General features: G+C 46.4%; 1 protein-coding gene across 7 annotated transcripts in view; it reads right to left on the reverse strand.

Annotated features, from left to right (window-relative positions):
* The window catches only part of TANC1 (tetratricopeptide repeat, ankyrin repeat and coiled-coil containing 1), a 237,793-nt gene that overhangs the window by 37,685 nt on the left and 180,987 nt on the right, over positions 1-19,121 (reverse strand). For 5 of the 7 annotated variants that reach the window (XM_070476149.1, XM_020880380.2, XM_070476148.1 and 2 more), the window contains 8 exons: positions 17,707-17,829; positions 16,613-16,894; positions 15,714-15,871; positions 12,775-13,006; positions 11,241-11,407; positions 8,912-9,519; positions 3,942-4,050; positions 2,594-2,716 (listed from right to left, as the gene is read on the reverse strand). In XM_070476149.1, coding sequence (XP_070332250.1) covers positions 2,594-2,716; positions 3,942-4,050; positions 8,912-9,519; positions 11,241-11,407; positions 12,775-13,006; positions 15,714-15,871; positions 16,613-16,894; positions 17,707-17,829 — 1,802 coding nt within the window. The remainder of the gene's footprint in view (positions 1-2,593; positions 2,717-3,941; positions 4,051-8,911; positions 9,520-11,240; positions 11,408-12,774; positions 13,007-15,713; positions 15,872-16,612; positions 16,895-17,706; positions 17,830-19,121) is intronic. The other 2 variants (XM_020880382.2, XM_020880381.2) reach the window with 1 other exon arrangement.

Consider the following 19,121-nt stretch of genomic DNA (forward strand, 5'->3'; position numbering starts at 1 on the left):
AGCTCATTACACTATTACACTGTACCTTTTAATTTATTGTCTTAAAAACTCATATTCAACAGAGTATGACGTTTCCCATTTACTTTTCTCCACATTAAAATAACTTTTGTGCCCATAATTCATTAAAACAGTGAAAACAGATACTTCCATTTTAATTTTTCTTTGTTCTTTGCCATCATTACAGAATTTTATTCATTATGGAGAAGCCAAAAGATATACTTCAGCTGAAATGAGAGATGAAACTATTACAGTAAACTCAATTCCAGTTTCTATAACAAGTAAAACAAAAACTCCAAACACAATTTCTTCATCACGTGAAATACGTCCTTGGCACGTTCTCCTCTTTCAGAGTAACTCTATCTAGAAAGGAAGTGCTCCTTTTGACCAGAAGCAGCAGCTTAGAGCTAGTGCTCCTAAATGACAAAAGCGGCTTCCCTGTCTTCACCCCATGAAATTGCACGTGGCTTTGGTCAGGACACAGCCCTCAAGTCTACCCCTCTGCAGAGCGCAGGGTGGACACAGGGGTTCCTGGGAGCAGTTCTCCAGGGCTGCTCTGCTTCCAGGCGCCCTGGCCAGGGGTGAGTCCAGCCGAGATCCAATAAGCCCTCTGCCTCTGGAGACTGGAACCCTAACAGCACTGAGTCCCCCTGCACTTCTGTATTTGCAAAGACCTTGTCTGAAGCCACTAGGGGGGTGGTGGCCTCTCTCTAACCAACAGCCAAGCTCCAATGGGCGGCAGGGCTGTGGGCGAGCCGCCCCCGGGTCAGAGCCCTGCTGGGTCCTTCCTGACACCTAGGCTCCTCTGTCAGCATTGTTACACTCTCCACTTCTAAAAACCAGCAAGGGGGGATGTAATGTACTCCGCGGGACCAAAGCCAATAATAATTCAGTATATTTCAAAGTTTCTAAGACAGTAGATCTTAAGTTTTCACTGTAAGAAAAAATTTATAACCATATATGGTGATATTTGTTCAACAAGACCTTTTGTGCTATAAAAACAAATATCACATCATTAGGTTTTCACCTAAAATCTGTGTCAACTACACTTCCATTGAAAAAGAGAGAAAAAATTAAGGAAATACAGCCTGCTCTCTGTATTAGTAGGTTCTGTATCTGTGAATTCAATCAACCACAGATTAAAAATATTTGAAAATAAAACTTCCCATAAAGTTCCAAAATGCAAAACTTGAATTTTCTGTGCGCCAACTCTTTACATAGTCTTTATATTGCATTAGATATTAGAAGCACTCTAGAGATGATCTAAAGTATATGGGAGGATATACGTAGGCTATATTCAAATACTGTGCCCTTAAATATGGGACTTGAGCATCCTTGGATTTAGGTATCTGTGGAAGGACCTGGAACGAATCCAAGGGACCACTATACACCAGGAAAGCAGGGAAGGGAGAAGAGGGGCACTGCTCTGCAAGGCCTCGATCCCCAGACACACGTCCAAGGTGCAGGTGCTGAGGGTGGGACATGTTGACAGTGGGACATGTTGACAGAGGCACAGAGGTTCCCCCGGGGCTAGAGAAGGTGTGGGGACAAGAGTCTTTCATGGCACCATCTCTAGGCATGTGGTCCCCTTTCCATGTGGGTTTGATGAACCAAAGTGAGGAGAAGAAAAAGATTCTTGGAAACTTCTAGGGCTTCCCTTGACCACCTGGTGACAATGTTAGGCCATCCTGGGCTACTAACAAGAGAACAGGTTTGACTTCTCATGGAGGTGACTAGAGGGGAGAACCTGGCTATCTGGGAAATGACGTCAGAGCTTTTGAAGGCAGCCAACACATCAGGGCCTGAGGCTGAAAGGCCTGGAGTCTAGCAGCTACATCAAGCAGGTAAGAAATCTAAATGTGAAGACAATTAGGATCTCATCTTACTTTGCACTGGGGAAGACGGTAATAAATAGCTATAATGTTAAGTCAGTGGTTCCCACACTCCATGGGTATTAACCCCTCTTTGCTGCCTTAAGCAGATACTTGGCCTCTGTGTGCTTCAGATTCTAAGACTGTATTAACGGAGGAGGGAAAATCTACTCTGAAAAGCTCAGCAAAACACTGTGAAATTATAGCCACTGATGGGGAGTGAGGAAGCCCTTGGCTCAGGAGCAGGCAGACCCTGATACACTTTCCAAGGTCATAAATACACGTGTGTACAAAACCTTTAGTAAAGTTTCCCTCTGTGTGACCATCCCTTTGTCACTCATCAGGGCTTAATTTCCTATGAACCATAAAGAGATAGTCCAGATTGGAAGGTAGGATGCCTTAAAAGTCCATTTTCCCTGGAAATCCCACTCTGACCTTTGGTTTCCTTTGTGAATTGTTTCCCTTATCTCACTCACTCTGAAACAGTCACCATGAGCTCACACGGTAGCCCCTGACCACCCACATCTTGCCGCCTCAGCGAAAGCCAGACTTGTGGAAGAGAACCAGCAACAGAGCAGTCACGTCTGTGTGACACCAGGAAAAGCACATCTTTAGAAGCGTCCCAGCCTCCTCTGCCCACAACCCAGGGCAGGGGAAAGCAGGACCGTTGATGCAACAGCCATCAGGCAAGGGGGCTCTGGCTCCCCTGGCAGAGGGTGGCTCACCTTCACATTGGGAGTGTAGAGATTCCTGAGAGAGGCCAGGGCTGCGGACAGTCCCTCAGTGCTGTACCCGATCCACAGGGCCTGCAGGTGGCTTGAAGAGATTCCCGTCTTCTTGCTGAGGCCCTGGGAAAAAACAGCAGCAAATCAGCTTCAATATCTCCTCTCCCACATGCATCTGAAGCGGGTGAAGGTCCCCGCTGAACACGAGGCAAAGGCTGTGTGCTCAGGAAAGACTTGAACCTGTAAGCATTCCCCTCCTAAAACCAAGGGTCAAGGAACCAGCCTGACTTTGCTACATTAACTGTCCGCCTGGCGGAAAGGATGGCAGTTGACGGAAAAGTTTCTCTTTGTAGAGGTTCTCTAATCAATTAAAGGAAGAGTAAATGTTAGAATATCACCATTTATAGTCCCTAACGAAGGAAGAGACCAGTCATGGCTGATGGCCTCCCGCCAAGCACACTCACACAGACTTTACAGAGCATTTTAACTCTAACGGGCAGACCTAGAAGATATTGCAGGTTTGGTTTCAGACCACAGCGACCATGTGAGTCAGGCAATTTTTCTGGTTTCCTGTGCACTTGAAAGCTTTATGTTTACACTATACTGTAGTCTACTCAGAGTGCAATAGCATTGTCTAAAAAATGTACTAATACATACCTTAATTTAAAAATATTTTCTTACTAAAAAATGCCAACCATCATCTGAGACTCCAATAAGTTGTACTAGTAACATCAGAGATTGCTGATCACAGAACACCAAAAGAAGTAACAATGAAGAAGTCTGAAATATTGCAAGAATTTTCCAAAATATGACACAAACATGAAGTAAGCAAATGCTACTGGAAAAATGATGCCAAAAGTCTAGTTCAATGCAGGGGTGGCACAAACCTTCAATTTGTAAGAAAAAATACAATTATTTGCAAAGCACAATAAAGCGAAAGTGCAGTATAACAAGGTTTACCTATATAAAGTAATTATGATATGCGGGGTGGGGGGTGGGGGGGTGGTAAGGGAGGAATCAAACCTGAACCTGATTAAACTGCTCAAAATAACTACCCAAGAATAAAAAATCCAGAGGAAAAAGGAACAAGTTAAACTAGGCCACAAGAAACAAGGACACAATCAGAAAATCCAGGTGGTAGGAAACTACAGAGGTCACATAGCTTCTTCTATAACTATTTAACAAGGAAACAAAGGGGAATGAATGAAGTAGAAACTTTTAAGAGATTTAGAGGGTGGAAAAATGAGAACAATGGTTACTTTTAGGCATGGGCTCACAAAGTTGTCTCCAGAACCAAAACCTCAGTGTGGTACCAATGAAACCCTCCCTCCAGCGGTGTGGGGCTCACCTTGAAAATGTGTGCCTTCAGGATGTGATGGCCAAGCTCCATGGTCTGCTGGCGGTTCAGCTTGCCCTCCTGTCGCGAGAACATGAACGCCAGCAGAGCGTGCCCATTCCTAGGATGAGAAACACAAAGGCTGGTAACCAAAGACCCCAGTGCCCCTCCCTGCAGGCCCTTGGGGTGAACACCACCAAACGACCCCTGAACTCTCCTCCTGGGGTCTCAGCATCACCGTATGAGATGGGTGGAAAGCTGCTTCTTCACAGAGGATGCCAATGCTGTTTACTCCTTAAGTCATTTTCTCAGGACTCCCCTATCTCTGTGGAGTGACTCAGAGAGAAGCCCCAGGACAGGGCAAGTCTTTGCCTGTGGAACCACCCACTCTGTGTTCATCGGCCATCACTCTTTTGTAATTTAAGTCTTTCACAAAAACACAAACTCCATGAGACTAAGGGTCTTGTCTAAGTCACAGCTATGGTCACAACACCTAGCCAATGCCCAAGACTCAGTAAGAACCCAAATATGCATTTCTTGGATGGATGGACAGATGAAGGACAGATATGTGCAAATGGACAGATGGAGCAGAACCATACTGGACCTGACCCTAGGCCTCCTGTCAGTACAATCACCACTGAGGGTAGACCTGGGCCAAAGGACAAGCCCTTACCATGGGAGGGAAAGAAAAACCAGGCTGCACGCAGAAATAGCTCACGATCAGCAAACAACTAGCGTTTTAGGCTTGAAAGGAACACAGCTCCTAGTGGGGTAAGAGAGCTAAGCTGTATGAGTGTGTTTGCTGTGTCTGGGCACAGGATGGACATTCTACTGACACCACCAGTTAATCCCCCTACTAGCCCTCTCATGAAGGAGCCACCATACCCATTTTCCCCTCCATGTCTGTAGAACTTATTCTGTCTCCCATGGACTCCATGCCTTCACCTACGCCAGTCTGTTTGGAAAACATGCTAAGGGCGGCTTATTCCAACAGCAGCCAACTGCTGTGCGAGGTGAATCATTTTCATATCTATTAACCTGACACCTGTGAAGTTTTGTTCTGCTGAGAAAAAGCGGCTAGTTGTAGAGAAAAAGATAAACACTGTGAAAAAGAAAAGCATTCTTCTAAATGTGTTTTCTAGTCATTGCTGATGTAGAGGATTAAAAGCATGCATCATTTTAATCATATTTATCTATCCAAATGCTTGCCTGTTTCTCAATTATCCATCATGTTACAGATGAGGAAATCAGGGCAGGTGGAAACCACAGACTGTTTCTCATCCTACAGGAGAAGATGTGACATTTAAGGCCACACTGCCACTGAGTCTCCCACTTAATGTCTTGTAAGGGTTTAGAGCACAGACCCTGCGCTCCCTTGCACACACTACCTCCCAGGCCTCAAGCTTCAGTTCCCCTTCTCACAGGAGAACCTCCCTGCTCCCATGGAAACCACTCTACTGTCTTCCAGTGGTCCACGCCCTCCCTGGTCCACATCGATGGGCTAGTCCCACATGACTAATCAGGGCCAGTCTCCCACCCATGGGCTCAGCCACCCTCAGTCTCCCAGTCTGCTAGCTCTGTGGCCATGCTAGCTGCGACCACCACAAAACCTGCTAAGTACTGTGGTTGGCTGGCCCTGGTGGGTGATGACCACCAACCCTTCAGTGGTTGGGCCAAAGGTGTCTGGGGCTCTCAGCTAAGCACATGGCTTCCCCCCTCTCTGAGGAAACAATTCACCACACAGTCACTGAGTACCCGAGCTCCTCTACACTGAATACACCTTTACATCCTTCCTTCCTGGTCCTAAGATCACACGCCTCCTTCTAAGTCTACCTGCACTTACTGTCCATTTTCCAAAGCGTACACATGTCCAGCTTTTTACCACATGCCAGATGCAGAAAGAGTAACTAAGTTATTTTATTAACCTGTTTGACCCTGTGAATCATGAAGTATCACGATTCCAAATTGGTTTGCTTGGGGGAAACAGAGGCCTGTACAGGTAAATAATGTGCCCAAGTAGGTGATATGACTGAGGAGAGTGTGACCACAGTCTATGCAGTATCTGAGCCCCTGTGCTCTTCTTCAGCATAACCCGACTTATCCAGTCATTTGTGCATTAACATCCTCCTAGAACCAGCACCTTGTTTGATATTGGGATCTCATGGAGAACAACGTGAGGTCCTTGCCCTGAGGAGCTCTCAGCAACTGGACTGGAGACACTAAACAAGACGAAATCAAGCTAGAATGGTGTCGTGAATGGATGCTGCAGAGGCAAAGAGGGGACTCGCTGACCCCATGCCCTCGAGTTTCCAATTTCTCCCCCTTCACGGAGTGTGTTTCCATGAACATGCTGTCTCAAGGATGCTCCCAACATCCCAATCCCTTGTGTTGTTTAAAACATAAACCAAAACTCTTCCCCCACCCTCAACCCCAAACCTCCCCACCCTTTTACTTTCCATGCCAGGATGCTGGCTCTCCTCTTTCACTCCTCACAACCCAACGGAAGGAATCTCCTGGAGATCTAGGACCCTCCTCCCACAACGAAAAGCCAATGGCTTCCTCTGAATCCTCACCTTCCTTCACTTTTCAGCAGTGCCTACTTCCTTCACTTTCCCAGAAATCCTTCTCCTTGTCCCAGAAGTCCAACATTCCCTCTCCCCCAACTGCACTTCCTCATCATGTCCCACCATTGCCTCTCCATCAACGATGCCAGATCTTTTAACTTTAACCTCTCTTCCAATTGTTAGACCCCACCTGCCTTGGAACCCCAACACCAACCCCATGAGTTCACACTGCTAAAATCCAAAGCAGCTCCTGCCTAGCAAAGCCAGCCCTGTGCCTCTGCCTTTCTGACTTGCTCTAAGAGCAATGCCATCCCTAATTTCTGAAGCTTAACACCTCAAAATCATCCATATACAGTACCTCCTTCTGCTCAACTCTGCCCACAGGCCAAGCCAGGCCCAGCTACCTCATGTTAGCAAGGCTTCTCTCCACTTTACTATCTTCCTGTAAAGTGGTCTGACTTAGCTAAATGTATCATAGAACATCTGTCACCTAGTTTTTACTGACTGGCTAAATAACCTGGGAGTTAGTTTACTGTCCCAAAGCACTTTCAAAAGACAATAAACTCTTAGCCCAGTGTCACCTAAGAAAACACCCTATTTACAACATAAAAGAGCAGCTAGACCAAGAGAGTCAATGATAAGTCAATATTCATGGAAGAAACATACATTACCATATGTAAAACAGATAACCAGTGGGAATTTACTGTGTGACCCAGGAGGCTCAAATCAGGTGCTCTGGGACAACCTAGAGGGGTGGGGTGGGAGGTGGGAGGGAGGTTCAAGAGGGAAGGGGCATACGTATACCTGGGGCTGATTCATGTTGATGTACGGCAGAAATAAACACAATATTGTAAAGCAATTATCCTCCAGTTAAAAATCAATAAATTAAAAAAAATATTCATGGGAGAAAGGGAGTATATGGCTCACAAGTGTTTATTCATTTCATTTCTGGGCCTTAGCATCGGATCAAACAGCTAGGGCAGCCCAAAGGAGCTGAGAGGCTTGTCAGACCTCTTACACAGGGCCTGGAGCAATTCCGAATCAGAGAAGGTAGGAGCAATGATGCTGGACATGAACCCACCCTTATCTAAGAGGATCTGCACTTCAAATTCCTCAGTCTCTCACCCTGACTTACACCATACTGCAGGGTGGGCAGGCTTCCCACCTACCTCCTCCCCTTGACAGTGGGGAGAGCTGTGTCCTGGCTCAGCCTTGCTGCAAACCCTCAGTGAACCTCTGACTTCTCGGATGCAGCCGCTCCACCGCAAATGAGGCACCTGAACTCTGAACCTGATTCCTCCAGACCCCAAATCCCAATCTGCTATCCTTGCAGGACACAAGTACAAAATGAGGTGGCCAGAAGTGATGGCTGTGTTCCCCTCTGGGGCCACAGATGCATCAGATCCCTGGGACGAGACGCCATAAGCTCAAGAGGTGGCAGAACGGCATTGAGAGACAGTCTGCAGATTCCCACCCTCGCGAAGGAAGACAGCCGTGAACAGGCTTGAGGGAAGCCAGCTGTTCCCTGCAGCTGGTCCCACACTTTCCTGCTCCTGCCCCTGAGAGAGGGGACAGGGACCTAGAAGAGAATCACAAAGAAACACCGCCCGGGAACCACCCAGCTTCTCCTTCATCCAGATATACTGAGGAGTCCTACAATACTAGCAATTAAAGGAGGGAAGCTCTCACATGAAACTCTACTCAATGTGATGTGGCAGCCTCAATGGGAGGGAGGTTTGGGGAGAATGGATACATGTATATATAAGGCTGGGTCCCTCCACTATTCACCTGAAATGACCACAACAACTGTTAATTGGTTATGTGCTCAGTCATGTTTGACTCTTTATGACCCCATGGACTATAGCCCACCAGGCTCCTCTGTCCATGGAATTCTCCAGGCAAGAATGCTGGAGTGAGTTAATTCTCTTTTCCAGGGGATCTTCCCAACCCAGGGATAGAACCCATGTCTCCTGCATTGGCAGGCAGATTCTTTACCAACAGCGCCACCTGGGAAGCTGGTTAACTGACTGTATGTATCCCAATACAAAATAAAAAGTTTAAAAAAAAAAAAAAAAGGAAGGAAGTTTTTGTTTGAGGGTTTCCCTGGTGGTTCAGGCGGTAAAGAATCTGCCTGCAACTCAGGAGACCCAGGTTCAGTCCCTGGGTCGGGAAGACCCCCTGGAGAAGGGATTGGCAACCCACTCCAGTATTCTTGCCTGGAGAATCCCATGGACAGAGAAGCCTGGCGGGCTACAGTCCACATGGTCACAAAGAGCTGGACAGGACTGAGCAACTTTCACTGTATCATTCATGCTGTGTTGTCTTTCTGCAAAAGACCATGAATCGTGTTTGTGATCCCTTCGCCAGCCAGGCATCAGGCTTCCTGCACAGAGCTGCTGGGTAAGCGGCCCGTCATACCTGGGCTCACACAGGAAGGCTGTGTTCTCGCCATCTGCTCTCCACACGAGCCACTCCCTGAAGGATGGGTGACAGAACATGCGGGTTTTGTCTCGCCGCTTGATGAGGAAGCAGGAGAGGGCATCCATCCTCTGCTGGAAGTCCTCCCAGCCCTGCTCCCCTTGGATGTGGCCGGCGTTGATCGCCTGGAAGATCTGCTCATCCGTCATGGGGTGGAGGGACGCCAGGGCCACGTTTAAAATGGGAAGCGCTCTCTCGAAAGCAGACTGGGTCATGAACTTCATGTTGCACTGTAGCAGGTAAAGCTCAGACAGAGACACAGGCACCACCTTGTAGCTGGCGCTCTTGATGACCAGGTGTCCCCTTTGGAAGAGGTCCAAGGTGAGCTTGAGGTACAGGTAGGAGCCGAGGCTCCGCAGAACCAGATGGCTGCTCACTTTGCCGATGAGGGTGGCATCGGCCTTGCCATTCAGCGAGATGTTGCTGAGGATGTCCTGGCTGCTGTGGACCCTGTGCTGGACGTAGGCGTGTAGGTCGCTGTGGATGTCTTTATTGTCCGGAAAGTCATCCAAGGACAGCTTGACAAACGGCAGCTCGCTGACGATTTCCTGCAAAGCAATAGGACCCACCGTGTCACTCCACAGAGATTTCTTTTTCATGTCAGCTGCACTTCAAACCAGATCCCCGAGTTTTCTTTCAAGGGGGCTTTTCATGGATTACAGGGACTCATTGTTTTATCTTAAAACGTGTAATAGGATAAATTGAAGATAAAAAGCTTATGTGAAAGAAATGCCTGATGCGAGATCAAATCAGAAAAGGCTTTCCTGAGGCTCTTATCCGAGGATGCGGAGCCAAGTGAGATGGAAGAGCCTTGAGCTGGCAGTGACAACCTGGCTGCACCAGCAATGGGGCACGGAGACCCCCAGGTGACCTGATACCCATAATCTTTACACTGTGCAGCTGGTGATACAACAAGGACAGACACAAACCAACACTGTGCATCTAAGACCATGGCCGGACACTGCGATCAGAGGCATTCTTCAGTGTGCGTCAAGATACCTAACCAGGCCCTCTGAAACTGCCCCCAGGCTGGGCCCCAGGGACTGCTGAAGTGAAGCTGTCGGACTTCCATATAGCCCACTATGTGTTATGGTGGTGTTAGTTTTTTTTGTAAACTTTTAAATTGAAGTGTGACATACACAGGTGCACAAATCTTGACTGCATGGAGTCATTCACTTTCTCAAAGTCAAATATACCTGCGGGACCAGCAGGTAGACACAGAACACCCTGTCCCTTTCCCATCCCACAGGTAAGCACCCAACAGACGAGGTGAATTTTGTCCCTTTTTTTGTTTAAGCGTCCCACTGTCATTTCGGTAACGTCCTCACCGAATGTGACAGCTGTAGGCGGCAGGCTGAGGACAGTTACCCCCCTGTACACGGATGCTAACTGAGACTCTGAAAACTCAACACAGCTCAAACACAGAACACAGGATTCCTGCTCCCGAGCTGCTGACTGCCAAACTCTGTTCACTGTGGAAAAGTGACTGAAAAGTGTATGAATCAAATGTCTATAAAAACAAACACCAAGTGCACACGAGGTCCAATTCTCCTTTTAAAGAGGAAAAGAAGAACCCAAATACTATTTTAAAATAAATATCATCCTAAAAGGGAAAAAAATAAAAATCCATGTCGCGCATCTTTACTATAAATGGATAGGGGTAGATGGAAGGAGTCAATGGTTGTTAAGATATAATTACAGAGTTCAAATGAGGGGACAGATGAGGAATACAATTTTTAAAAAACACACACACTCTTCATTTTGCTGCAAGTGTTATCTCATCTTTAAGTTTTATGAAAAACTTAACCATTTTTCAGAATTGGCCTTAAAAATCTTCCTCCTTTATCTCTCCCTTACCTCTTCATTAAAAAAAAAAAAAAAATTCACTGCAAACCCATACAAATAACTACCGGCAAGAATAACTTGAAACCCTAGTAGACTATTGGCCAGGCACCTAAAACAGTCCCCCAAACTGAGTTTGCGATGAACTGGGGTGAGGCATTTCCATTTTGGAAGCACCACTCTAGCTTAATGAAATTAGGGAACTTACCTGACACCTTGATAAATGTGCCTCGGGGGTAAAAAGGTTAGAGCTTTGCCTGTTTAGGGCTCTGTGCACTAATATTTCAAAGTTCTAATACAGTTTTCAATTCAGCAGCAAAATGATTTACAACAGTTTAAGTTGTTAATGTTAACCTAAAATTATAATTATAAAAATTGCAAAACTGGGGCACAGGGTCTTAGAAAGAGATTGAGCATTCTTTTTTACCTGGAAATTTGCTCTTACAGTCACAATCAACTTCAACCAAGCAGGGAATTTAGAAATAATCTTGGTAATAAATGACGAAAGCGTATCTCCATAATCAGGTTTATGAAACTCAGCTTCATTTAAGCCATCTATCAAAATAATGTATTCTTCTTCAGGAATTTTCTGCTCTAAAAGATAAAATGATTTTTCTTAAATTAAGAAATTACACATTTCTATAAGATAGCACCACCCAGTGTATTTTAATGCACAATTTAAAGTGTTAGGGAAAACTAAAAAGGTTTACATATGGCAGAAAAAGTGGTTTCCACAGAAGCATATTTTCTATTAAATTTGTAATGAAAACCAGAGTGGAGAGCCAAAAGAAGATCAATTCCCACCAAACAGTTTTCAGAAACATACTGCATCACACACATTAGCAGGATCTCACCCACGTGTATGATTACAGTTAGCTCTTCAAAAACTCCTGTCACTGGGGTGAGTGACAGCAAAGATAACCAGCACACACTGAGATGAAACCTGCAAAAGACTCTAGGTCCTGTCCCCCCACCCCGCCCCACAGAGCTCCCTTGATGGATTCTGGGAAGGCAAGAGGACCCTGGAAGGTCAGAGCATCCCACCAAAGGCACATAGCCAGTGGAGGCAAGAACTCTGCTACAGAGAAACCTCCAAGCCTGAACCTAGCTTTCTATTCACTGGTGCCAGCTTCCTGCCCAGTGATGAGCAGCAGTGATGGCCTATCTGTTTCCCTCCCCTCTCCCTGGCACCAAATGGCAGAAGTGCTATGGAGGCAGATAGACTAGCTCAAAAGGTAAGGAGCAAGGGGCAGGAAGGATGAATAGACAAAGGCCCATAATATCACTAATGCCCCTACTGAGACGGTCAAGGGCAAAAAAACCCAAATGGCCACTTCAAGAAATGATTTTAGCTTCAACTGAACAGTGAAAGTGTGCCCGTCCAGTTATGTCCAACTCTTTGTGACCCTATGGACTGTAGCCCACCAGGCTCCTCTGTCCATGGGATTTTCCAGGCAAGAGTACTTGAGTGGGTTGCCATTCCCTTCTCCAGGAGATCTTCCCAAACCAGGGATCAAACCCAGGTCTCCTGCATTGCAAGCAGATTTAGCATCTGAGTCACCAGGGAACAGAGGCCCCTAGAAAAACACGCTGGCAAGTTCCCCAAACAATCAACGTACTCCCAATGTACTCCCTTGCTACTGAGGAGTGCAAAATATGCAGGCAGCAGTTTCTAGGGAGCCAGTCATCTAAATAACCTCTGGTTACAAATTAGCTACTTTAGAAATGTTCAACTGGGGAGTCAATTCTTACTGGAGGTGTTCCACTTATAAGGACACTATTTGGAGGGGGACAAGGTGGGGCCCTGGACAGAGGATTCTGAGGAAGGGGAGAAGACATGCCCACCCCCACATCCTCCCTGTGCCCACTTCACTCCCTCCCCCAGGGCCGGGCAGACTCCCACCCCCATTCTGAGGACCATCCCGGGGAGAGGGAGGACATGGCCGGCCGCTGGGAGGTACCGTTTCTCAGGCTTGTGAGCGGCTCCAGCACGCCCCTCTTGAAGGCGGCCACCGGGTCCTGCACACAGGACCTGAGGCTGAGCATGCTCTGGAGCTGCGGCTCCCGTATCAGCAGGTCCCGGTAGGCGGCCAGCTGGTGGGAGCGGCAGAGCAGGGCCGCGACGCTGTGCACGAACTCGGGCACCAGGCACGTGTAGGTGTTGTCGGCCTGGCAGTAGTGGTAGGCCACGACCTGCGGGGAAGCAGAGCCGTCAGCATCGCCCCATCCTCTCCGCACAGCTCCTTCCACGCTCTCCAATGGGATGCAGTCCTCCCATTCTCTAACAAGACACGTTCCTTCTATTCCCCAGGACTGAGTCATCATTTAGCTTAATGGATTCAGCAATTCCTCCACTTTGGAAGGAATGCTAAAGCTTGCTGAACTCTAGGCAGACTTTAAGTTGTAGCCACAAATCTGTCTTGACTGCCCCTAAGATCACCACAAGTTACTCCCTCTGTCTCGAATATAAACGAATAAAAGTTATTCAGGAAACGTAAATTCTACCCTGGCTTAAAACAATTTCGAGCCATCTGGATATTCTTGATACCCACTAGTATCACAGTCACTACATGTCTGTTTTCAAAAAGAGCAGCATCTCCTTGGGAAACTCATTTCCGGCATCCAAAAAGCAAACAAAATTGGTGGCAACGAAAGCCAGGCTGCCAAGTCACTGCTGCTTCCTCTTGCTGGCAAGAGGGCAAGGCAGCCTGGCTCAGGCCCTCAGCCTCCTGCCCGCACTTCCAGCGACAGCACGGAGAAGTTCAACAGCAGACACTACCCAAATCCTGCCGGTCGTGTGAAGGGACACACAGAAGGAAGGCTCCTGCCCAAGCGCTGAGAGGATCCTTTTTTGGGGGATGGATTTGAAGTGGCAGCAGGCTATTCATTAGAGAGACCCCCAAGGAAACTGCCAGATGTAGCTTTGTCTTGAGAGTGGGAGGCATACTGCAGACAAATGTAAAGTATGCGACTTTCCCCATGAGAATGAATGTAAATACAAGCTGGCGGTGGTGGTGGTTGTTCAGTCGCTAAGTCGTGTCTGACTCTCTTGCGACCCCATGGACGGCAGCCCACCAGGCTCCTCTGTCCATGAGACTTCCCAGGCAAGAATACTGAAGTGGGTTGCCATTTCCTCTCTCCAGGGGATGTTTCTGACCCAGGGATTGAACCTGTGTCTCCTGCTTTGGCAGAAGGGTTCTTTACCACTGAGCCACCACGGAGGCCCTAAGTACAAGGTAAGGAAGGTGAGAAAGGTCAAAACACATTCATGTGAAGTACTCTATGCTTTTCAGAGGGTCTGTGTCACTGCTGTCCCACTCAGCCCTACAAGCTCTGCAAAAGCAGGACAAGATCCACTGGCTATGGACCAGAGCTGAGGGCAGCAGACACACAGGTTAATGCCCTGCCAGGGTGACAGACAGTCAGTGGAAGATCTGGGGTCTGATTCCAGGTCTACAGACTCTTACAAAGCAGGTGGCAAGATAGGTGTGGCCAATTTGGAACCCACGTGACTTCTGTTTCTGATTACATCTATCATGGACACTGGAGAAGGAAATGGCAAGCCACTCTAGTATTCTTGCTTGGAGAATCCACAGACAGAGCAGCCTGGTGGGCTACAGTCCATGGGGTCGCAGAGAGTCGGACACGACTGAAGCGAATGAACACGCATCATGGACACTCAGAGGGAAGAGGACTGCTCTTCCCTTGTCAACTGGACAGAGTTTAGCAACAATGCAAGGGGACCTGTGAGCTTGTGCAAACTACCAGCGAGCCAGCACCACAGTCCACCTAGCATGGTGTTTGATAATAGGAAGTCTGGCAACCCAAGAGAGGGGCATGAAATAAATTTGGAGCCATAAAGCCTTTTTTTTTTTTAATTTAATACAGTGAACTTTATAGATGTAAGAATAAATATACAATTTTTTGCTTCAGTTGTGTGTGTGATGATGTGTGTGAACACCAGGTGTTTAGGATAACATGTATTTCTTCTTGTGGGTCCCAAACTGGTTTTAAAAACCACTGTCACAGGGTGGCTGTGAAGTTTGCACCATATCCCTCATCTCAGATCACCCGTTCATGGCCAGAGGACTGCCCCAAATCAGTGGTCAGGGCATTGGGACTGCCCAGGCTGGGTGAGGAATAGCCTTCATCGGGAAAGCAGAAGCAAGGAGCAGGGATCTAGGGCTGGGGAACATTCGTTTCAGCTCCCCTGCACCAACCTCACCTGAGGGGGTTCCTCACAGATGCTTCTCACCACTGTCCACTTGTGGCAGTTCTCCACCATCACCAGCTCACACCCCTTCTACCCTGGGAGACCCAAGTGGCTCACAAGAAATGAGAGTGGTAACTGCTACCGTGCAGGAGGGCAGCTTATGAACCTGAGCTGGATGTTGAGCAGACTGAAAACTTCAGAAGGACCTTGATGATCAGGTCCTAGGAAGGGAAAGTCAGCCAAGTCTCTTTACAACATCACAAGAAACCTCTGACAGAAAGACACTTCTAACCAAGGGCCCTAGCAACAGAGTGGGGGTGGGGGAGGAGGCCTGGGGCATGGTAAAGGCTCCCAACCTCCTGCTTTTATACCCAGTGAAAAATGAAGGAGGGCATGTGCTTACAAGATGGATTTGTGGTGAGTGCAATGATAACCATGGCGGCTCTGAGGAACTCTTTCAATTCATCATTTAATGACATCAATGACACCACTGCCAGTGTCCTAAGATATTAATTTTCATGAGTAACTTTTATTTGAAGTACTCTATCACAATTTTATCAAAAGTTATATTTTCGAATTAAGCAACTCTTGTCTCCGTTTTAAGATCCCTTTATAAATTCATTTCTCAAAAGCCACACTAGCAAATCTCTCTCTCTGGAAGGCTCCCATAGAGCAGGAGCAGGTTACCTTGGAAGCCAGGTATTTCACGGCATCCTCTCGTGATCTCCGGTTCTCAGGAGCATCAGACCCAGACACTGCGGAGGATTTAGCCGCACCAGTACCACTTGTAGAAGAACTTGGTGAGAGCAGTGGAGTGAAAGGAACATCCTGGGAGGAATCTGAAGCTGCAGTGAAGAGACCAGTTTCATTATTTACAAGGATAGTGTGAGATGCTGAACATACTTCTTGGTTGGACCCAGAGAGTATTTTAACAGCTAATGAGTGAACATGGTATCAAATGCAAAGGCCCAAATGGGAATACAGGCGCCCTCTCAGCCCTGTCTCCCATTACCCAGGTGCCCTCCCAGGAGAACCGCTGTTCCTGGCTTCCTTTATTATTTTTGGTTAAAAAAAAATCTTTCCTGGCTCCCTGTTCCTGTTCACCCTGTTAGAAACACTTTGTTTTACTACACATAAAATAAGCTATGGGTTGTCAAATTTGTCACTCCTTCCCATTTGAAGTTAGTTTTTATAATTTTGGTAAGTCCAGCATAGAAGACGAAGGCTGTGAAAAACAGGATGCCAAAGAATTCTGCACAGACTCCTTCTGGCTTGTTCTGCCAGAAGACTAATCCCGAATTTTAGGACCCTGAATTCCTCAGAGCACCTGATCAGGCCTCACTGCCCCCATCAGGAGGGTGACAGGCCTGACAGCTGGGAGAACAGGAGGGAGGCCTGGCCTCACCCCAGGTCATACCTACAGAAGACTGTGAAAGACAGAGAATTCTCCAGCACGTGATCACAAACCTGACACAGCAGCTGGAACATGAGGAAAACGGGGAATTTGTGTCTATCCAGACAGCAATTCCCTCCACCTTTCTTACATTCATGCAATAAACTGGACCAGCGGTTAAACACAGACATACTTTTCGGTGATGAGCTGGGGCTGTTGGAAGCGATCTGCCTCATGCGGCTTCCATGGCAGCTCAGTGCCACCAACTTAGAAATGATGGCTGTCTTCCCAAAGCCCACGTTTCCAACAACCACCGCGCCTCTGTTTTCCGTCAGTTCTGTGTTCCTCAAGTTTTCTTCTATCTGGTGAAAGAGCCAATCCCTTCCCACAAACACAGAGTCTGTGGTTATGCTCGGTACTTCAAACAATAATGGTTTCAACAAAATGTCTTGTGGCTTGTAGGGAGCAAATCGTGCTTAGGAAAAAAAAAATCATTATTTTAGAAGAATGTCATAATTTTATACACTAAAAAACTCAGTTTTTCATTGCTTGTATGGTTTTACAATACAAGGGGTCTGCAAGTACTTCAGCATGGTTCTTATAATACTTCCTAATACCTCATTTATCATACCTTATTGGTCTTACAAAGGGTCCTATTAAAATGACTCTAGCCCTTTCATGCTTCTAAGTTATTCACATGACTCAAGATAGATACACAGAGGATTAGAGAAAGTGATGATGAAGGGGCCAAATCATGTCTCATCAGTTTATTGAAATAGTACTTAAGACTTGTTTCTTCCACTTCTACAGGAAAAAACAGAAACGCATTTCCCCTAAAGACAGTGTCCCAGCTCTTATTGGTGTGTGGTGGTACTTTGACCCTTATTATGAGATTTTTGGCTACTCAATTGTGCACTTCAGCCAGAAGCAGAAGGTGGCCCACAGAGCCTAAGAAACTGTTAACAAAGCTGATTCTTTGTTGGTGACCAAAAATTCTAGTGAGTGTTAAACAATCCCTGAGTGTTAAACCACCACTCACTTCAAAACAACATATTGCAGAATAATTTTTCAACTCCAGAAGCAAGTTAATTACATAACATAAGAGGAGACTCCAAAACTGTTAAGGATGGTTTCCTAAGACACCATAGAGATACAAACTTCTTGCACACATACACTTCATTTCATGTTTTAAAAACAGCTGGCTTGAATGCTGGTTACCACAGACTTTCCATGTTTAGTGAACGAGCTCATCACAGCCATAATCACAGCAGATGCAAAGGTAAATACCTTTAACTTCCTGTGCCCTACCTCCGGCCGTATTGTGCCACGGTAACCTAATTGATGTCCGAAGGGGAGCATTTCTCTGTCCATCCAAATAACTCAGGTCTTCCAATTTGGTTGAGCTCGTTGCTGTAATATTAAACTGAAATTTAGTCTTTTCAAAGTTGAGTTTAATATCATACCCAAAATATGAAAAATTATAAATAACAGAGCCATTCATTTCAGGCTTTCAACAAAATTTACTTCAGACTGACTTTGGTTTTGTTTGCCCACCCCTATTAATTTTTCTGTCAGTGCTGTTAATTGAGAAGTGGACAAAACCAAGAGCTCCTCATTCTTGAGCCAAAGTCATGTTGATACGGCTGCCAGAATCTCCGTTACTCCAGGAAAGAGACAGACCTCACCAAAAATTTTTATGAAGAAACCTGAATCAAGCGAAACTCAGTAAAGCTTCAGTACTGACTGCAAACACAGCACAGTGCCTTGTCACCTCTGTAGCCTGAGAGAGTCTTCCACTGTCACTAGAATCCCAGCTTTGCTAACTAGGTGAGCAGATTCTGCATGGACAATTCCTCAGGGCTCAGAAGCCTAAAAGTCAGCTCTTGGCAGCAAAAGTAACCAAGTGGACTTTATCAGAAAGCTTCCAATTTTTATGTATACATTATAGATTATATATTATACTATATTATGTTTGTGTACTTTTTTAATTCTAAAAATAAGTAATCACATTTTCCTCTGATCAAATAAGTAAGAGTCATGGCACATAGTTACCTGTTAAAAAGTTTTAAGGATCTATTCAAGCACACATAAGGTGAATTATAAAAATAATCAGTACAAAATAATTTTGTTATGTCTCAGCAAATTTTTAAAGCAAATACACAGTTCATGCTTCCATCTTAAAAAAGGAACCTTCTCCTATTTATATATATATATATATTCTAGGTCACAATGAGAAAAATCTAAGTAAAATCAAACCCAATCTGGTTTGGGGGTTAAGGAGTCCATTAAAAAAATAATGATGATCCTAGACATATGATTATCTTACAGGGATACAGACATCACTTGAGGGGGAATGATGGGGCAGAGGGAGTTCCTATTTCCAAGGCTAAGGCTTCTAAGACTGGTGAAACCATCAGTGTGACAGGATTTCGAGGGACGGAAGTCAAGCTGGGCCATCTGCTTGCTGAACACCCCCTGGCTACCCTACGGGCACGGAAGCAGCAGCCGACCACCGAGCAGCACCATCTGCCTGATCTGCGCCCTCCCTACTTCCCCTCCTAAGGCCTCGGTCCTCTTCTTCCTCACTTTTGGCACCATCTCCTCTCACTCCGCCATTCAGCAGGCACGTGGGTGGCTCATGGCCGGCTCTGCGACAGTGCATCCACTCTGCTGCCGTCTCCAGAGGCCAACTGACCATGTGC

This window comes from Odocoileus virginianus, chromosome 13 (genome assembly GCF_023699985.2).
Source record: "Odocoileus virginianus isolate 20LAN1187 ecotype Illinois chromosome 13, Ovbor_1.2, whole genome shotgun sequence".
NCBI lineage: Eukaryota > Metazoa > Chordata > Mammalia > Artiodactyla > Cervidae > Odocoileus > Odocoileus virginianus.